General features: G+C 37.1%; 1 protein-coding gene across 5 annotated transcripts in view; it reads right to left on the reverse strand.

The window, feature by feature from the left end:
• LOC128876528 (segmentation protein cap'n'collar) overlaps positions 1-17,869 on the reverse strand; it is a 98,785-nt gene that overhangs the window by 71,856 nt on the left and 9,060 nt on the right. Inside the window, exon 1 of one of the 5 annotated variants that reach the window (XM_054122983.1) lies at positions 12,638-12,939. The exons of the other annotated variants lie outside the window; for them this stretch is intronic. Coding sequence (XP_053978958.1) covers positions 12,638-12,664 — 27 coding nt within the window. The 5' untranslated portion in view covers positions 12,665-12,939. Of the gene's footprint in view, positions 1-12,637; positions 12,940-17,869 lie in introns of those variants that run through there. 5 annotated transcript variants of the gene reach the window in all.

The raw sequence follows: 17,869 nt of genomic DNA on the forward strand, positions 1-17,869 counted from the left end.
AAAATAACGATTACATGTTTCTGCCTAATCTAGAATTATAAACAACTGGCTCTAAGCGCTCAGAATTAATATCTATACCTAATTTGAACAAAAATCGACGCGAAAAGAGAGACTTGAAAAGAAAGGCAACGTATCGTAAGATCAGCAATTACATGGTGGTAATGATCCAGCAGCTGTTATCTAATATCGATCGTCCCTTCGATCAGAGACGATGCGTCTTGTATGAATTTTTAAAGTCCAAAGTAGAACAACCACAACGTTAAGATCTCGTGCCCCATCGCGATTAGTTATCTCAGAAAACATTTTCGCGCTCGATTGTTTCTTCAGGTTGGAATAACAGGTGCGACGATCTTGTCGATCTCGAATCAATCCGTCTTCCTAACAGAAAAGATTTTGCTTCTGCAGGACACGAGCCGATGACTGTACGTTTTATAACTCGCTGCATCGAATGTCGATCATACAACGCCGTGATAATGTAATTACTCTCCATTGTCGCTGATGGCATGCAGTAAAGGCGAGTCAACTTTCCGAAGAATCCGGGATACCTCTTTGTGGAAAGAACGGGTATTGTCGCGGGAACGTTACGATATCGGATCGATTGCGTTGATATTGATGTAATATTTAATTCGAGTTAGGTAGTTGTACAACGGAAGCTTCAAAAATCAATAGTAGATCTTAATTTGTTAGAATTTAGAAGACGTAAAATGGACACGGAAATATTTGAATAGTGATAGCGACGAATTTATGATTGATATTTTGAAATGAAATTTTTCAAATATCGATGCCTTTGCAGTTGTTTTTGCTCTCCAGTTCTAGCCAATTCTAGTTTCTTATATTTAAGCTCGATTCCTACGGTGGTCTTAGGTTTATGAAACTCCTTGCTTTAATCAAGACGAAATCGTAAAATTGACTACAACACCTAACGTACCAGTCCTACGTTTGTTTCTTCTTTACATTCATTTAGTTCTTGCTTTACAATAACACATCTAATGTTGTAAATAATTAAACGCGAGGACAGAAAATTAATTTCTGCAGCAAATAAATACGAGGAATACACCTATTCTAAAATACAGAAATATGTAATCCATACGAATACCAAACGAAAGAAGCTGCGTTCGAAGATAAATGCAGCAAGAGTCAAAGATTAATTATACCAAATGGCGGCTAGGGTCTCGGTGGAGTGGGTTGCCGGTAATAAGTAATCTTTACAAATTGGTGGGTAATCTCGTTATGGCATAACGCCACCACTGCCTTTCTTCGACCGACAGTTGTGCATTGAATGCTTTACAGCGCACCGCGCTTCTCGGCTAGTGAACTTGTTAAGATGTACCTGACTATGGGCGATAAATAGGCCTAATGGTGATTCTACCGTTAGGTTGACCAGGTATTATCCTCGATTTTCATGCCACCCTTTCCTTTCCGACCGGGGATCTACCGACAGCTTAGCTCTTTTGCCAGAAGCGAGGAGAGCCCGCGAACGAATGATTATTTTCTATTGCTTTCCCCTCGGAAAAAAATCGTGAGAAGAGATGTAACAAACGTGGAAGAAGAGACCCTGGTAGAAAGTAGCATTAGGGAAAATGCTGTTAAGAGAAAATGCCGTAATAACGTTTCATCGTGCGATTTAATTTGTTTAGAATTGAGTTGTTAAAGGAAGGTGGAAAAATATGTCGGATACGTTTTCAAATAAAATATAAAACAAATAACCGAGGAAGATGATATTTAAACAAAATCTTCAAGCCTGCTGTATAAAATAATGATAAAATAGTTCCGGGATGCTAGCACGTACATCTATACTTGGAATTATCTTTAAATACTTGCATATTTAGATTGGGTGAAAATATTCATAAATAAATAACCAACATTGGCCTACAATCTACTAGAATGAAAAAGAACACTCTCAATAAACGATGGACCCTTGAAGAACATATTTCACATCTCAAACATCGTCATTCTTTAATTACGATCACGTGTATTTACATTTAAACTGTAAAAATCTGATGTACCCCATACCATTCGTGGTTTATTACAAATGACAACGATTATTTTGGAAAATCCTTTACAGCTACTTGAACGAACAAATTCTCAAGAAAAATGTTTCCGCGTTGCTTCGGAGGAAACGACTCCATGGTAAATAAAAGGAAGGAACCGTGGCGAATGATGTTCCTCAAATCCTGCCCCGCTGTTCATAAATTACTTAGTATTCGTGTAGTTACGAGTGGTTTTGGACACTTTGCGGTAGACCTAGATGGACGCTGACCGCTAATGGGTCCCATGGGTCACGCCTAACTTCGGCTCTTCCGGAAAAAGCCTTGGAAAAGATTCCTCGGAACGTTTCACGTATTATGCGCTTGTGCCGAACGTGTAGATCTCTCTTTATTTTTTATATACTTTGTGGAACATTAGGTTCTACAAAGGGTTAACCATGGATGCTATCTAACGCCTAACAACGGAAAAATCTGATTACGATGCAACAGCTATAAATTATTCGCAAACGCAACGTTCTTTTCGCGAATGCTGATGCGTTAGTCGATCGGTGGCCTAAATTGCCGTGGGTTCGTTTAAAAAATTAAGCAACTTTCCAAAGACCGAGCACGCCTCGTCGAGAGAGTAGATCCAAAAGCATAAAGCATTAATTTCCTGATTTTAATTAATGCGTCGTGCACGCAGCCGTACAATAATGGCGACCGAACCTTCGCATGCGGAGGGGATAAAGGAGGGGGAAAGAGGGAGGCGCAGCTAAAAGGGGAATTTGATTAATGATCCTACAGGATCTGGGGAACGCGGGGCGAGGGGGAGGAAGCGTATCCTGGGGACGCCTGTCTTGCCACAGAGCACCGATCACTAACAGAACATACCTCCATTCCGCATAGTACATTTTTCACACTTTTAAAATACGGGACGATCCTGGCAACTTGGCCAGACTACACAGCTCTACTTTGAACAATAAACAAACATAGAAGAAAATCTCTGAAAGAAATATCTTGCGGTTGCGGCATTCAAGAAATAAAAATGAAACTCCTACCAAATGAAAATGAATTTAAAAAATATGGATGAGTTTACGATCGACGCGTTACGTGTTTAATCTCTCGAGGGACGAATTACTTTATTTGAAATAAACACAAGTTCAAGTTAATATTTACCCGTGACATTGGGTAAATTCAATTATATATATATATTTATTTAAGATTCTAATGACTATTTTCAAACGATTATATATAAAAGAACTCGGAAACTAAATCTACACGTATGTGCCAGTTAAAACAGAAGAAAATTTCTGAAATATATTTCCTTCGATCTGAAAAGCTTTCTAGCTCAGTTATAGCAATACAGTTCTGTTTAAATAAATATTAACCTCCTGCTGCCTATCAACGGTATAATTAGTGAAAATTGCGAACAACAAATAATGTAAAAGTTGAGAAACATTCCACTTGGAAGTGTGCAACGATTAAATTTAGATGGATGTTTGAAAGCCGGGGAGGAAAGTTAATAAAACGCGTTCGCGAATCCCTTTAGGAATCGAATGAAAAGTAGTTTCTTCTGGCGATCAACGGCCTACGTTCGCCTAAGTAATGGATGTCTTTCAAGCTGGGCGACAGGAAAGGCTTGCAGAGGAAATTTTATTAACCTCCCTGAAACAAAGCACAAATACGAGCTGATGCGTCAGAGTAAACATTTCAGTCGCCGCTCCTCAGCTAAACAAACTGAAGTTGGAATTCATCGAGGACTATGTACATTGTAACATGAACACCTTGAAGAAATTAAAATTCCACGTGTCCTTAACACTGTATCTATCAGGAACCTATTTAAAGGATTTTTCATTTAGTGTATATCTACGGGAACCAATTAACTGTGTCAGGGTACATCTTTGAAGTCGATCTAAGCATTCACGGCAATAGAATAGAATAGTTGCTTAGCAACTCGAGGAGCTGATAGATACCAGAAAAGGAGGCCTCGAGTGCAAAGGGTTAATTCTTTGCGATCCTACATACGTCGAGTGAGGCTCGACAAAAATCTACTGAAATCATCAAATTCGGAGTGCAACGGGTTAGCAGTAAACTATAAGCAGTAAACTATAAGCAGAGTTTCCTATGAAATAATTAGCACTGTATTCTAGCACCATCGATCTAACTTCTTAACTAAGTTTGTCCAACTCCGTTGGTCTCCTCTCGCGAAACGATTGGCGTCGTTTTGTCACCGATTGGTTGGAGAAGGGAACGAAGAGGATCCCTAGCACCGAAGGAGGGCGTTGGTGGGAAGATGGATCGCTCGGGAGGGCTCATGAAAAATAGTTGCGCCACTGTGGATGTCGGCTGGAGCCAAAGCAGCCCCTATCTCGTGTCCCATCGACGTATCATCAATGTAATTCCTATAATGTATCCACGCAACTCCAACTGGAGAAAGATGGAGGGAGGAATATAATCAGAGAAAGGGGAGGGAGAGGATAGGAGAGGAGGACGCGTATTTATGTTGAGGGATACATCAGAGGCAAGCGGCCAGGGGCGGTGCGTCTACAAAGGGAACGACGACGGTGCCATCAGGATCCTTCGCCCCAACAGGGGCGTAACGCTATCTTTCTCCCCCTCTTTTCGATCCCCGTGGCGCAATATCCGAACTCCCAACACCGCATGTATTAGATTGTCCAGGAAAGTTCGCCCAAATTTTCGACACGAATCTATCGGAATGGTTGGAAACATGATGCATCTTTAGAAAAAAAGTTTCGTTAGCATACATTCATTTCTGTCGATTTTATACTCCGTTGAAAAAGGAAGGGAACAAAGTGCATATCATAGGGATTTGATACCAGAGATGGGCAACACCTTAGGCTTCGAATAATTCTGAAGTTTGCCGATACGTTTGTCTCGTTTCCTTTTTTGAACATTTTCCAAAGAAGGAAGCGAGACACACATCGGCAAACTTCAGATTTATTCGAAGTCTAGGGTTTTGCCCATCTCTGTTTGATACTTATTGGGTTGTCCAGAAAGTTCGTGGCAATTTTCAAGAAAAATTCAAAGGCGCATTGGAATTTTGATATATTTATATTGAATTATACAAGTACCATTTTGTTCCACAACTTTTGCACGTTTTAAGGGATGTACACGTGTGATTCGTTTTCAACCAATCCGATATATTCATACCTGTACCACCTAGCAAAAATCAACATGGTCTTTCCAAACAACCCAATAATATATATTTTGTAAATCGTACAGGTTGCGCTCTCTATATTTTCATTTAATATTACATTTCAATCAATTACTTTCCATTTTTGCAAACTTTATGTTGTTATTTGCTGAACAAAGCAAATTACACAAATATTAGATCACGTGGTCAGTAAATTTTCAGTAGTATTAGTCTAGCAGACGCGTTAAAAGTCTCAGGATTAAAACAGGGAATCCTACAGCCCCCGTCTAACGATACAATATCAGCTAATTAGTATAAATTTTTGAAGAGGTGGAAAATAGACTCTTCGACATCCGATTCCGTAAAAATGTTTAACTAATAAATACGCGCAACCCTTCCTGGTACCGAGAAGGTTAATAATAATTCTTGACCAGCACACGGCGCTCCTTTCCAAAACGCACAAAAATGTCGCCTGTGATTAAAGCAACGAGATCTGCCAAGTGGATTTTTTTGAGATACCGCGCGATCGGTTCAAAGCTTGTAATTACGCCCTGAAGAAAACCGGTCTTGCGTGTTCAGCGAGTTCACGATGGACGCCTACAGCCGCCATTAGTGCAAATAAGGTCCAGGACTGTCGGACTAAATAGCCGAACTAATCATGCTGGGTACCCTTGGAAAAGTACTTTCGAAAGCGTTAATTATTTGGACAGACTCGATTCCACCATGCTAATAACGACATACTATGCTGGATGTCGGGATAATAAGCACCGCAAGCTGCGCGGAGAGCTCGGATTCCTTTCGAGTAGTCGTGGCTTTGAGAATCCGGCTAAGCTTTGTAGAGGGAAAAAATTGATTTGGAATCGAGATAATCAGAAATAATCATTTTAATACACCACGAGTAGGTGTGGTTAGGCTTGGATTTGATGTGTTTCGTTTTGCAAAAAGAAATTTACAGGAGCATAAAAGAATGTAGAAGAATGTATGGAAATTGAAAAGAATCTAGATGAATAACGGTAAGAAAGATGTAGATAATATATTTTGTGAGTTTGTGAGCCGCATCTGCGAAACTATGTAGAATTTTAGAAGGAAAGAGTTTGTTGTTTAACATTCTAATATTCTATTAGACATTATTAAAATTCTATTCCCTGCTAAAAATACTTATCTATACAAAATTTCTGTTCAGAATTGACAAAATATATATAGTTTGATAAGGAAGGACACACTTGTAAAATTAAATTGGAAGAAAGAAAATCGTATCACAAAATCCATAGCCTGATTTCGATTTTAACATAGAAATGATGTGAAAATGTTAAGATCGACAGAGACAGGTAGCGCATCGCGTTTATTTCTCTTTTTAGGTGTTGCACGGCCATCGGTCGGGCTCCTCGACTCTGTCTATAATATTTGCATGGTTACAACACGTGATTGTGGAAAGTCGCAAAATATGCCACAAACTACAGAAAGGAACAGATGTTAGGAACGCTTTGATTCGTCGCGAGCTGCGATTCTGCGAGAATCCGACACGAAACTGCAATTCACGATGCAATCTCTAGGGAACGGGCATCGATCAGAGGATCTTCCTCGACGTCAAAATATTTCCAGAAGACATTTCACACGGGAGGACAGAATCGTTCGATCTAACGGTGGCTGTCCGCTAAATTTTAAATCCGTTTCCCCGGCAGTTTAAGAAAGGAATCGGCCGCGACAGTTAATCTTTGGAGAAACATTGCGCGCTTCGAAAACTATGTAATGAAAATGAGATATTCTTCTAACCTTCGAACACTTTTTAAGGAAGCTGCTGGTTGAAGCGATAACAACGATTTGAGAAATATGATGTCTCTGGTGTTCCGATGGTCACGGAAAGAAGGATCCGAACTTACTTGCAGCGGGGCGACGGTCCTTTCTCACCCCGGAATAGGTAGGCGTATCAAGGAGGGTCGTGGTGGTGGTTGACAAATGAAGAAAACGTCTCTTTGAATTCACCGGCAATAAAGGGCTGTAAACGTATGCGATGCGAATCAGCCGCGTGCATCGTGGCAACAGTGAAGACGTTGTCGAGTTTCGGACTCCCGACTGGCGATTAAAAAAATGTTAACGAGCCGGATGTGGCTGACGGCGGGGAAGGTTAATGCAAGAATCGCGAATCCACCCAAGGGGTTCATAGGTCAGCAGCTCGAAGGAATCCGATGGACGGCCGATTGACGGAAAGAGACACTCGTGTACCGATAATATCTCCAATATAACGCCGGCAATACCGTACACCGATTTATTATACGGCTGTCTTTGTCTCCGTCAACATAATTACTGGGTACTCGATGTTTCCTTGCCGCTAATGAGCCAGAATTTGTCTCGTACTCGGTGTTTGCACTTTTACTGCTGGACACTAACGGCACAGAGGTGCTCTTTTAACACGTTGACTGCCAAACGAATATTCTTGAAAATTTCTGCTAAAATTAAATATCATTTAGACTATCAGACTCTAGGTAACGAAACATTTATCGTGGTATTTAGTTTTGTAATTACATCAAAATTCAAGAACCTCATTTAGATTCATCTCCTGTGACATCTAACTTTCAGGATTAATCCTTCTAGTTCTTGAGTGAAAATCACTGTCATCCATGTATGGGTGACATGGCGATCAACGTGATCAACACTAAACCCGCCACGACTGGTCAAATTGACCGTTTTCAAATTTTTTTTATACAGTTATTATATACACTTATATGCTATGCATGAATTATATACAATTGTTTCGAGCATTATTCAATTTACTTCCACGGTAAAATATTTTTGCATTTAATTAGGAAGGGTGTCTCTAAGACTAGTCCCATAACATCTGTCCCATCACGATAGAAATAGTTAGAAACGAACGTCGGTAGGTTTAGCGTTAAAGAATTCTCAACTTTACGCGCTGCGTCGCGAAATTGAGAAACAAGTAACCAAGCCTATATCTCATCTCTTGATACGAGTAGTCTAGCTTTACGTAGTTTCGAAAGAATTCATTTGTTTGAAAACAAAACGAAAAATACGAGATGCAACTTGGTACGCGCCTGACTTTCTTTATACTTTCTCCTACTCTTCTCTCCTCAAAGAATCATCAGTCACCATCGCAACATTTCTTCGGCCCTCGAAGAGGGACGCAAAACTATTCTCCCTACTTTGTTCGTGGCAGAGGGTGGCAAAGGCGTTTATGGTAATCTTACAAAACTTCTTCATAACCCAAGCAAAGGTATCCTGTTATAACCATCATTTTTCTACTACTCTGAAACCTTTAGTCACGCCTCAAGGATCACGATTAATCGTTGCGCGTACTACTATGCAGTAACAACCGCCAAAGGCGACCCATGAGAATTTGATTTTTGATCAATTTCGATTTCGAGCATACAATGTGATCGATATTATATAAGTTTCTATCGAACCTTACGCATACAGTGACTCGCACAAGTATTCACGCTCAAGTAATTACTGCAAACTTGTATGATATATTGGTACGCAAAATATTATCTTAATTGATAAATAAATAAACTGTATCGACAGTTTTACCATCGCACAGTGGAATATTTGGTTTGAGCATCGGGCCAAAAGTATTTTGAAACGTGCTCCATATTCAAACTTCCATTATTTTGTTAAAATTCAATCAATATTGATGAAAACTTTCTATTTCTCAGGCCTATAATTCACTATTATTTAAGTCAGTATCCAGGGATGAATTTGTAGAGGAATACCTACTGAAGAGTTTCTCTCAACTGCTACTCAAAAATACTCTGAAATACTCGAATATATTATATTGTTCCACGCGTTTCTTGCAAGTGTGCGGATAGTAGTTGGAAAGCACTGTGCTAAGACACTATTTTGATATTATATAAATCAGTGAAAATTTTCTTTGCAATATTAACATAATCTACGCTACTCGAAAAAGTTTGAAATTTAAATGAAACCTCTTGGAAGTATAGCACGATGCAATAATGGTTGGAAAGCACCGTGCCAAGACACTATTTTAATACGATATTATATAAATCAGCGAAAATTTTCTTTGCGATATTAACATAAACTACGCTACTCGAAAAAGTTTGAAATTTAAATGAAACCTCTTGGAAGTATAGCACGATGCAATGGTTGGGAAGCACTGTGCTAAAGCACTGTTTTAATATGATATTATATAAATCAGCGAAAATTTTCTTTGCGATATTAACATAATCTACGCTACTCGAAAAAGTTTGAAATTTAAATGAAACCTCTTGGAAGTATAGCACGATGCAATGGTTGGGAAGCACTGTGCTAAAGCACTGTTTTGAATCGTTCGAGAGAACGAGGCTTGACACTTTGACAACAATCTGATGTAAGACCACCTTCACTACAACCGAGGCGTTTATCTTACCTGTTATCTTAAAGCTACTACAATTTGTCAAACTGAAGCCGACTTAGCAAAGGAGGGATCCTCCTCATATACCTGTGTTTAGTTTTGCTCTGCATTATGGGAAGGAATAACAACGTGTCTCGAATAAGTATTTCTTTTTTTAGATGGAACAATTTATCGTAAAGTCCCTCTACATAAAACGTGGCAAATTTTGAAATCCGATGAAACTTGAACATGTTGTGATTCGTCGGGATACTTAACGTATCGAAGAACTTTTTCAAATTTGGAAAATGATCGATTATGGTAAATGTATGGATTATATAATATATAAAGACTAGTTAACTTCATTTCGATATATTATTTTGGATGCTACCAGTGACAACATTGGAAAACAATATAGAAATATTGTTTAACCATTTTTCTTTCAATTGTTCTAACCAAATTTTAATTTACGGTAGCAAGAAGAAGTTAAAAAATTTAAAATGGTGTAAATAATAGTAAAAGTATTACAAATTTAAAAAATTTAATTCGTTTCACTTCTCTAATTTCATCTTATATTCCTTGACAAAGTGCACAGGTCGGATTCGGTAACGTGTTTATCTGCTCATACCGAATGAAACGCGTTAATGCTTTTTAAATCCACTTTTGATATACCCTTCTGCAAATTGGTAATAGCGATAGTGATAAAAAAAACGAGAGCAACTAAAAAAGAATGATAAGGAAAAGATAAGAATGAAACACGAGTAGAATGAAAACGAAAGAATAAAAGAACGGTTCAGCGAATTCTACCATTACTAATATTACCGATTTCGGAGGTTCGCTTGAAAGCAATTCCGAAAATCATTAGTTTGAAACGGAGAGGTCGCCCCGCAACCACTGGAACTTCACTAGGTCGGTACTTCAGTTCAATAAACACAAATAATCATTGGACAATATATCTGCGCTACTTTCTATCAATAATGTAAACTACATCTAACATCCAAACGTACTCTCCACAGATTATGGAGTTCTAAGACTCCCAGGACCATTTTTACCATTATTACCATTTTTGTGTCGCATGCAACGTGACCGACAAGCTCTGAAAACAGATAGTAACGCTATACGAGGTAAGAATTAGAAATTACGAGCACGTGGCGTTTGGCCAGAGATTTACAAATACTTACATTAGAATCATAACATCGAGATTACTTTATCGCGGATGAAAGTAAACTTGATATCGGATAGATTTTTAGGTCCACGAGTTCCGGAGTCCTGGACACCATTACCATTCGAGTCACATGCAACGTGACCGACTAACTATGGAAACAGATTGCAACGCTATACGTGGCAGGAATTAGAATTTAACGCACGGCTACGCCACTTGAAATCCCCAATTTTCAAATATAAATGTTTATGTCAGACAATGTAAGATCCATGATCCACTACTCTTGATAAACTGTACGAAAGACTCACAAATAACAGATTATTATTGCGATGCGAATATAACAACACTTTATCGAACTTCCATTTGGGTTTTAAAAAAGCATGCTTGCGATGGACAATATTAAGATGGTTGCTTGATGACCAATCAAAGCAGGAATTCTATCCTTCGGCGACCCTACTTACAAATCGCTAAATATAAATATCCAGACTGAAAGCATAGCAAGCTCACAATTCAATTATTTGACATTTGCATTGATAATAAATTATAATTTAAAATTCGTGCTACAGTGCTACGGAGCACTTAACGTTATTAAGTTCTCGAGGGGAACTTGGCGAGGATGTGACCTTTAAACTCTTTTGTTCGTGTACAAGTCATTGATCGGGTAAAAAGTTGATTATGGTTATGTGTGGTATTTCCCTAATTACAAGGAGCATGGAAAGATGATTGAACGGAAACAAACCACAGTCTAGCAATGAGCTATAGGAATAGAAATAAAATAAAAAAAAAAAACATACAAATCTTAATGTTAGAGAGGTAATTTGAAGGTGAAACAGAAAGATGGATTGCAACGAAAGAGAACTTTAACCTTGGTGCTGGATTGGACACTATTTGACACAAATAAACTTCAATTGATCGTAAATACGTACTTTATGAACGGAGGGGTTTAATGTATTTTAATGTACCGTTGAACCTGGAGCATTAATTCGAAGATATTAATTTTTATTGCGTCTCGAAATTTCATATTGATATTCCAATGCTCTTTTTTTTTTTTTAAAGTGATGTTCCCGAATATGAGAAGCAATTATTGTTGATTAAATGCATTCATATAACGAATTTAACGAATTATGAAGAGGTCGAATGAATTAATTTGTTCTTGGAAAATGATTTAAGAGGCATCGGAAGCCATCATTTTCAATATTTCCGTACAAATTGATACCAAATAAGAAATATACGATGTTTTACTGCTACAATTTCAATACTTCTCCTCTATGTTAGTTGATTTTGAGTTTCGGTCCCAGGGACCTCAAAGCAAGTCTTAATAAAAGTCACTAGCGCTCTACTTATGCTATGATGCAAGATACAACGCATATTGTTGAACTTCGATGATTGCTCGATAACTCTAGAGAATCGTTATGAAAATGCAGGATTTGTTAAGACAAAATAAATTCTGCTTAATTCAGAAGTTACGACGACAGCGCTGGAGCAATGTTTGCAACGGTAAATTCTTAAAAACTGTGATTTCCTTGTACAGAATTTAATGAAATCTGCTAATGATTTTCACCATTGGCGTGGCGCTGAAGATTAACCGCACGCGAACGGATAGTTCTGGAAACAGCATGTTTTTAAACAGCCGCGCTCAGCAGATAAGTCATTCTACATCTGTATCTACACATGGCGTACCTCGGCGTGACGTATAGCGCAAATTGAGATTAGATTATGTGTGCGATCAGCTAGAAAACTACTAAATTCTGGTCCACTCGAAGAGTACGCTCTTCTAATCTTCGGAAGTGCGATACATTCGTGAAGTTACGGTTCGGTTAATTTTTCATTTTAGACAGAAGCGAAGCACTCGATTCGTTATGTCTCGAACGCAACGTGAGATACTCGATCTCTAGTAAGACTGTCGTAAAAAATTGTTCTCTATCTGATCGGTGGAAAGGCGGATGGTAAGTGGAACTAACCTAAGAGTCGCACGGCATAAATGTCGATTCTAAACGAATATTACTACGACTTACCGCTCTAGTCATTGCAGTGGCACTCATTTTTCTCAAAGATGGCGGAACGATTTTTTTGTTTGTTTAAACACGAGTATCACTTTTTCGCTTCTGTATCCCAACTATGCTTGCGGATACACGTTGTCCAACTATACGTCACCGTTATTTAAAGTTATATTCGACGCGTACAGTTATCGCACAGATACCACGGAATTGCGGCGCGGAAGATTCGTTGAAAGGCACTAAGAATTTTTCAACGGAAGCCTTAGCACCGAATCAACATTGATGTACACGTTTCGATGTTATAATACTAGCGATCAAGCGGCGTCGTCGACGGCGTTACAATCAAGGAGAATGAGTTTGATGACGACGACCAGAACGAAGACAACGATTACGACAGATTGTTCCGTGCGTGTGAAGAGATAACGACCAATACGGAATAGGCAATATTGGAGCCGCGTTACTCACACCAACATCTCCCAAGAATTTTGCCGCGAGCCAAACTCGTGTTGGTTCTTGTCTCGGTTTGCCCATCGATTAACTTAGTGACATTTCGATAGAAGGGAAAACAATATGCAGAAGACATTGCTCCTGATGCCATTATACGTTTACCAGCTCGTGACATTCTATGACAAATGCAAAATCGGCATTTTTCATCGATTTTTTGCGTTTTTTATTTTTCACAGTTCGGATTTTGAACTGAAAAATCTGAAAAAATTCTGGAACGTGTGCCTCGCTGACTGAAATATCTCTGATTTTTTTTTTAAATTTTTCATGCAGCAGGACAAGAGAAATTGGTCAAAAACGTGATTTTTGTTTTTTCTTGTTTACTCACCCATCCGTCGAGATAGGGACTCGAAACTTGGCACAGATTAGTCTTTTTTGATAACCTATCAAAATACATCATCGCGAATCGAAATCGGTCCAAGGGCACCTTTGACCCCCAAACCCGACTATACCCTTTCGCTAAAACGAATTATTTAATTTAAACTGTTGTACACAGAGCATTCTGGGAAGTTCACGTGTACAAAATTTCGTCAAGCTTTCTTTACGAACGTTGTATTCGTAAAGTAATTAAATATGAACGTTTATATGATATTGTCTTGTTAGAAAATTTTTATAGAATTAATCGATTGATTTCAAAGTTATGCTACACGAAGTCGAACACTTTTTGGAGTTACATCAGGATTTTTCCAAATTTCGAAAATTGTCGATTTTAGAGTTGTTTGAAGTCGAGTGCTACTTTTTTTTTTTTGTAATAAATTATGACCGTTGACTTAGTTAACTGATAAGAATGAGATTTCATGAGAAAAAAAAAATGATTTAACCATTTTTTTCGCAATTATCTTAAATGCTACTTTTTGTTGATTTTGAGTTATTTAAAAAATTGGTAGAAATCTTCAGCAAGCGTCGGTTGGATTCGACTTCTGCGTATGTTTACAGACCAATCACAACGAGGCCAACACGTTCAATGTTTTAAAAACTACGCGTTCATTAAGTGTCACCCAATCAAAGGTAACATTTATGCAAATCACGGAAATAGACATTTCCTTACCGCTAGTACTATCTTTCCCTGGTAGAAATGCTCCGGTCCCTATATTCTTAGGTCCACGATAAAAACTAATTAAAGTTAATGCTGGATTAAGGAAGGCTTCCCATCCAGAGAGAAATAGATTCCTATCTAAATACAACTAAAGACTGCGAAATCCAAGATGGTGCTTCAAAAAGTGTTCAACTTCGTGTAATATAATCTGTAAATTAAGCAATTAATTTTATAACATTCATATTTAATTACGTAATTAACGTTTATAAATGATACTTGAAAAAAATGTTATAAAAGCGAACTCTATATAATACTCTGCTACTCTGTATACAGCAGTTTAAGTTAAACAATTAATTTTAGGAAAATGTGTCATACAATATAAAGAGCTCACGAATATACAGTAGCATTAGGAGCAATTTTTCCTGTATATTGTTTTCTCTGTTATCAAAGCGTGACTAATTGCAAGATAATCGGCCGGTAATCCTTAAACTGCTTTACTGAAAGCACTGTGGAAAGTCCGCGTTCAAGGATCTGCTTCGAATAATATTTATAAACCTTGTATTTATTATATAATTGTTAGATATTTAGCTATTCGCGTTCCAGGTTTGGGAATACATGTTGCAACTAACGCATGTAACTATATAACAATTAATTATTCGAAAACGTGTTGCTCATGTACTACTACGCGACCCACGAACGACGCGAGGATTTTCCTACGCCTAAACGACATAGTCCCAAAACTCCTCCATTCGCGCATGCGCAGCGTAGTTGTGGCGCGCACCGAGCCAGTGGTGCCCAACAATATTAATGGCGGATCGATTCAATATACATTGTATTGTATACATTGTATCTCACAATAATTTACTATGAATGTTTAATTATTATTTGTAGAAATTAATTCTGTTCCTATATACTCTAACATTTGGTATATTAAAGTACCTTCCAAGTCCTCAACCTGTTCTCTAAGTTTCAAAAGCGATGACTATTACAACTAAACTAGAGTTCTAAATCAATGACTATAAATTATTGAATAAATCGAATCGATACGTTTATTCTTTCAAAAGTACGCGCCTTGCTTTGGATTTCCTGATTTAAAGAGTGATTTAAAGGGAAGACAATTTTTGTTCATGATTCACGTAAAGTGGCTTGGAGTTTCGTAATAAGCGATTAGCAATTATCGTCGCGAATTAGGCTTGTCAGAGAGAATGATCACGTTGAGGAGGATGATTGTTTAAGACTTATAACAGATCTTCAGAATTGAGTTATCTCGCGTAAGCGAGAAAGAAACGCCAAAGTACTTCGGTAGATGAATATTTGTGCAACGTTATGGGTATGATAACAGATTTAAAGCGTGCAGTAATCGACAATAATATTAGACAATAAGTACGAGAAAATTGGTCATAAAGTCGCTAAAAAAAAAGGTAGAGGCAAGGATAGCTAATATTGTTATAAAACATTTCCAAAGAAAGCGCATTTCATAAGAACACATGTAGTAACAGATATCATTATGAAGACCTTCAATCGTGTTACACGATGACATTGAGTTAAGAATGGGAACTATAATTTCTACAGAGAGTCTATATTTTTTCACGTAACTATGAGCACTAACGCACGCACATAAATATTTCAATGCGATATGCAACGTTTAAAAATTGAAGATTGTCATGATCGAAATACAGAGAAATTCAAAGAAATCTGCTGTAATTAATTCTGGCCTTTATTCACATGGCAGATTATTCTTTTTATGGAAACTGGTTAGAAATTCATGTGCGTCGCAAAAAAAATAATTGTTTTCAAATGTCGAATACGAATTCGAGAAACAGAGACCAAATTAAATAACCGAGTCTTACGGCAGCTACATTCAACATTAACTTATACCAAATAATTTAGTCGTCTAAAGATTAAAAGAAATTCATAACGGAAAGACAAAATGTAACTTCGCAGTAAAATGCTATCGTACGCACTTACCAACAATCGATATTGAAGCGAACGCAAGGATAAAGGGAAGTAGAGATACCAGTTATACCAACTGCTGAAACGACTGATTTACCGATAAAAGGAAAGCAGATAACTTTTATAATATATTGAATTAATTGATACGGACAGGATAAAATTAGTATTACACTTAGATAAGATTCCTGATAATAATTACATAATTGTAACTAGAAATATATTATTAAGAACGTTCAAATTAACAGAGATGATTTTTGATTGAGTGTTGAGTATGTATTGGAAAACAAATTATCAAAAGAAACATAAATTAATTGAACATTAAGAAAAACATAATCCTCTCATATACTTCAGACAGCAAAAATGGAAAACTGAAGCACGGAAAGTGACGAGCGAAGCGAATGAGAAAGAAATGACTCCCAATGTCCAAGTTTATGGCCGAAAGTGCGTGGGATTAACTCATGAAGGTTATAAGAACAGTGCACTCGCAGCGGCAGGCGCTATAAAGCACAGAATGTAGCTATTTTGGTAATGGTTGTTGTGACTGGTTTCGATCTTGCCGACCTTGGTTTCGATCATTTTGAAACACTTTCTCCAAACAATTTAATAGAATTGAGAACCAATTAGTATTCGTATCTTTACTCATATTATAATATTCATAACTTCTTTTTATCGATTTAAACTTGAAAGTATGAACTCCAATTGCTAAAACGATGTTATATTGTGATTAAAGCAGATGTAATTCAATTTATGATTTCGTAATCTTGACTGTATATTTGTTTGTTTGTATTTATTTTAAGATCATTTTCACTTGTTAAAAATTCCATACGTTTTTCCATACTCCATTGCATATACGATTTACATTTCCTTTTCGATTTACTTCCTTTCGTTTACGTGTCTATTGGGGCTCATTGGCCCCCTTATAACTCGGTTATAACCCGTACTGTAGCTATGTTTGATTGTAGGGTAATCTTGACTTTAATATTTCTGTTCTCATGAACGAATCGTGATAGTTTCAGTTGCGTCGGGCAATTTATTATAAAACGTTTTCGACCCAACTGAATATCGAAACAATTACTAGAAAAGTTAACGTAAACTCGATTAAAAGAATCGCAGGTTTAAAATGTGAAAGATACTTACCGGAAATGTAAACGTGCTTCGTTAGGAAATATTGTTTGAAAGTAAGCGATGAATGAATGTCTGACGAGTTATTTAATAATATTAATAACATAATGATAAGCGAGTTACCGATGTATTTTCACGGCGTAGAGAATTAAAGTATTAATTGTTATCTTTTTTTCCCGAAGTTGAGTCAAGTCGCATCAAACTGAACAGATGATACATACCTGAAACACAAAAAGAAACGAAGAGTTAAAAAAAATAAACGACTCAAATTTTCTTACTGATTATCGTAACTTTATCGAAAAGCATATCTAAATGTATTCTTCCAAACTTCTTCATTTTGTATCTATCATAACATACTATTAGTGATTTATTTAAAATCAAAATTCTAAAATGTTAATATTTATACCACAAAAAAAAAAAAAATATTCCTATTCCTCGGGAACATCGATAAAATATGAATGCAAATGTGACAAAAGTTACGTATACATAAAAAATGTAAAAATATCAGCGTTTCTGTTTATATTTGCCAAGTTATCTACGTACGCTATCTTCCAAATTATTTCATTACTTCAAACACAAGATAAGAAATTGATAACAAAAACGATAGTCTGGTTATTATTATCAAGAAATTAATA

This window comes from Hylaeus volcanicus, chromosome 5, assembly GCF_026283585.1.
Source record: "Hylaeus volcanicus isolate JK05 chromosome 5, UHH_iyHylVolc1.0_haploid, whole genome shotgun sequence".
Lineage (NCBI taxonomy): Eukaryota > Metazoa > Arthropoda > Insecta > Hymenoptera > Colletidae > Hylaeus > Hylaeus volcanicus.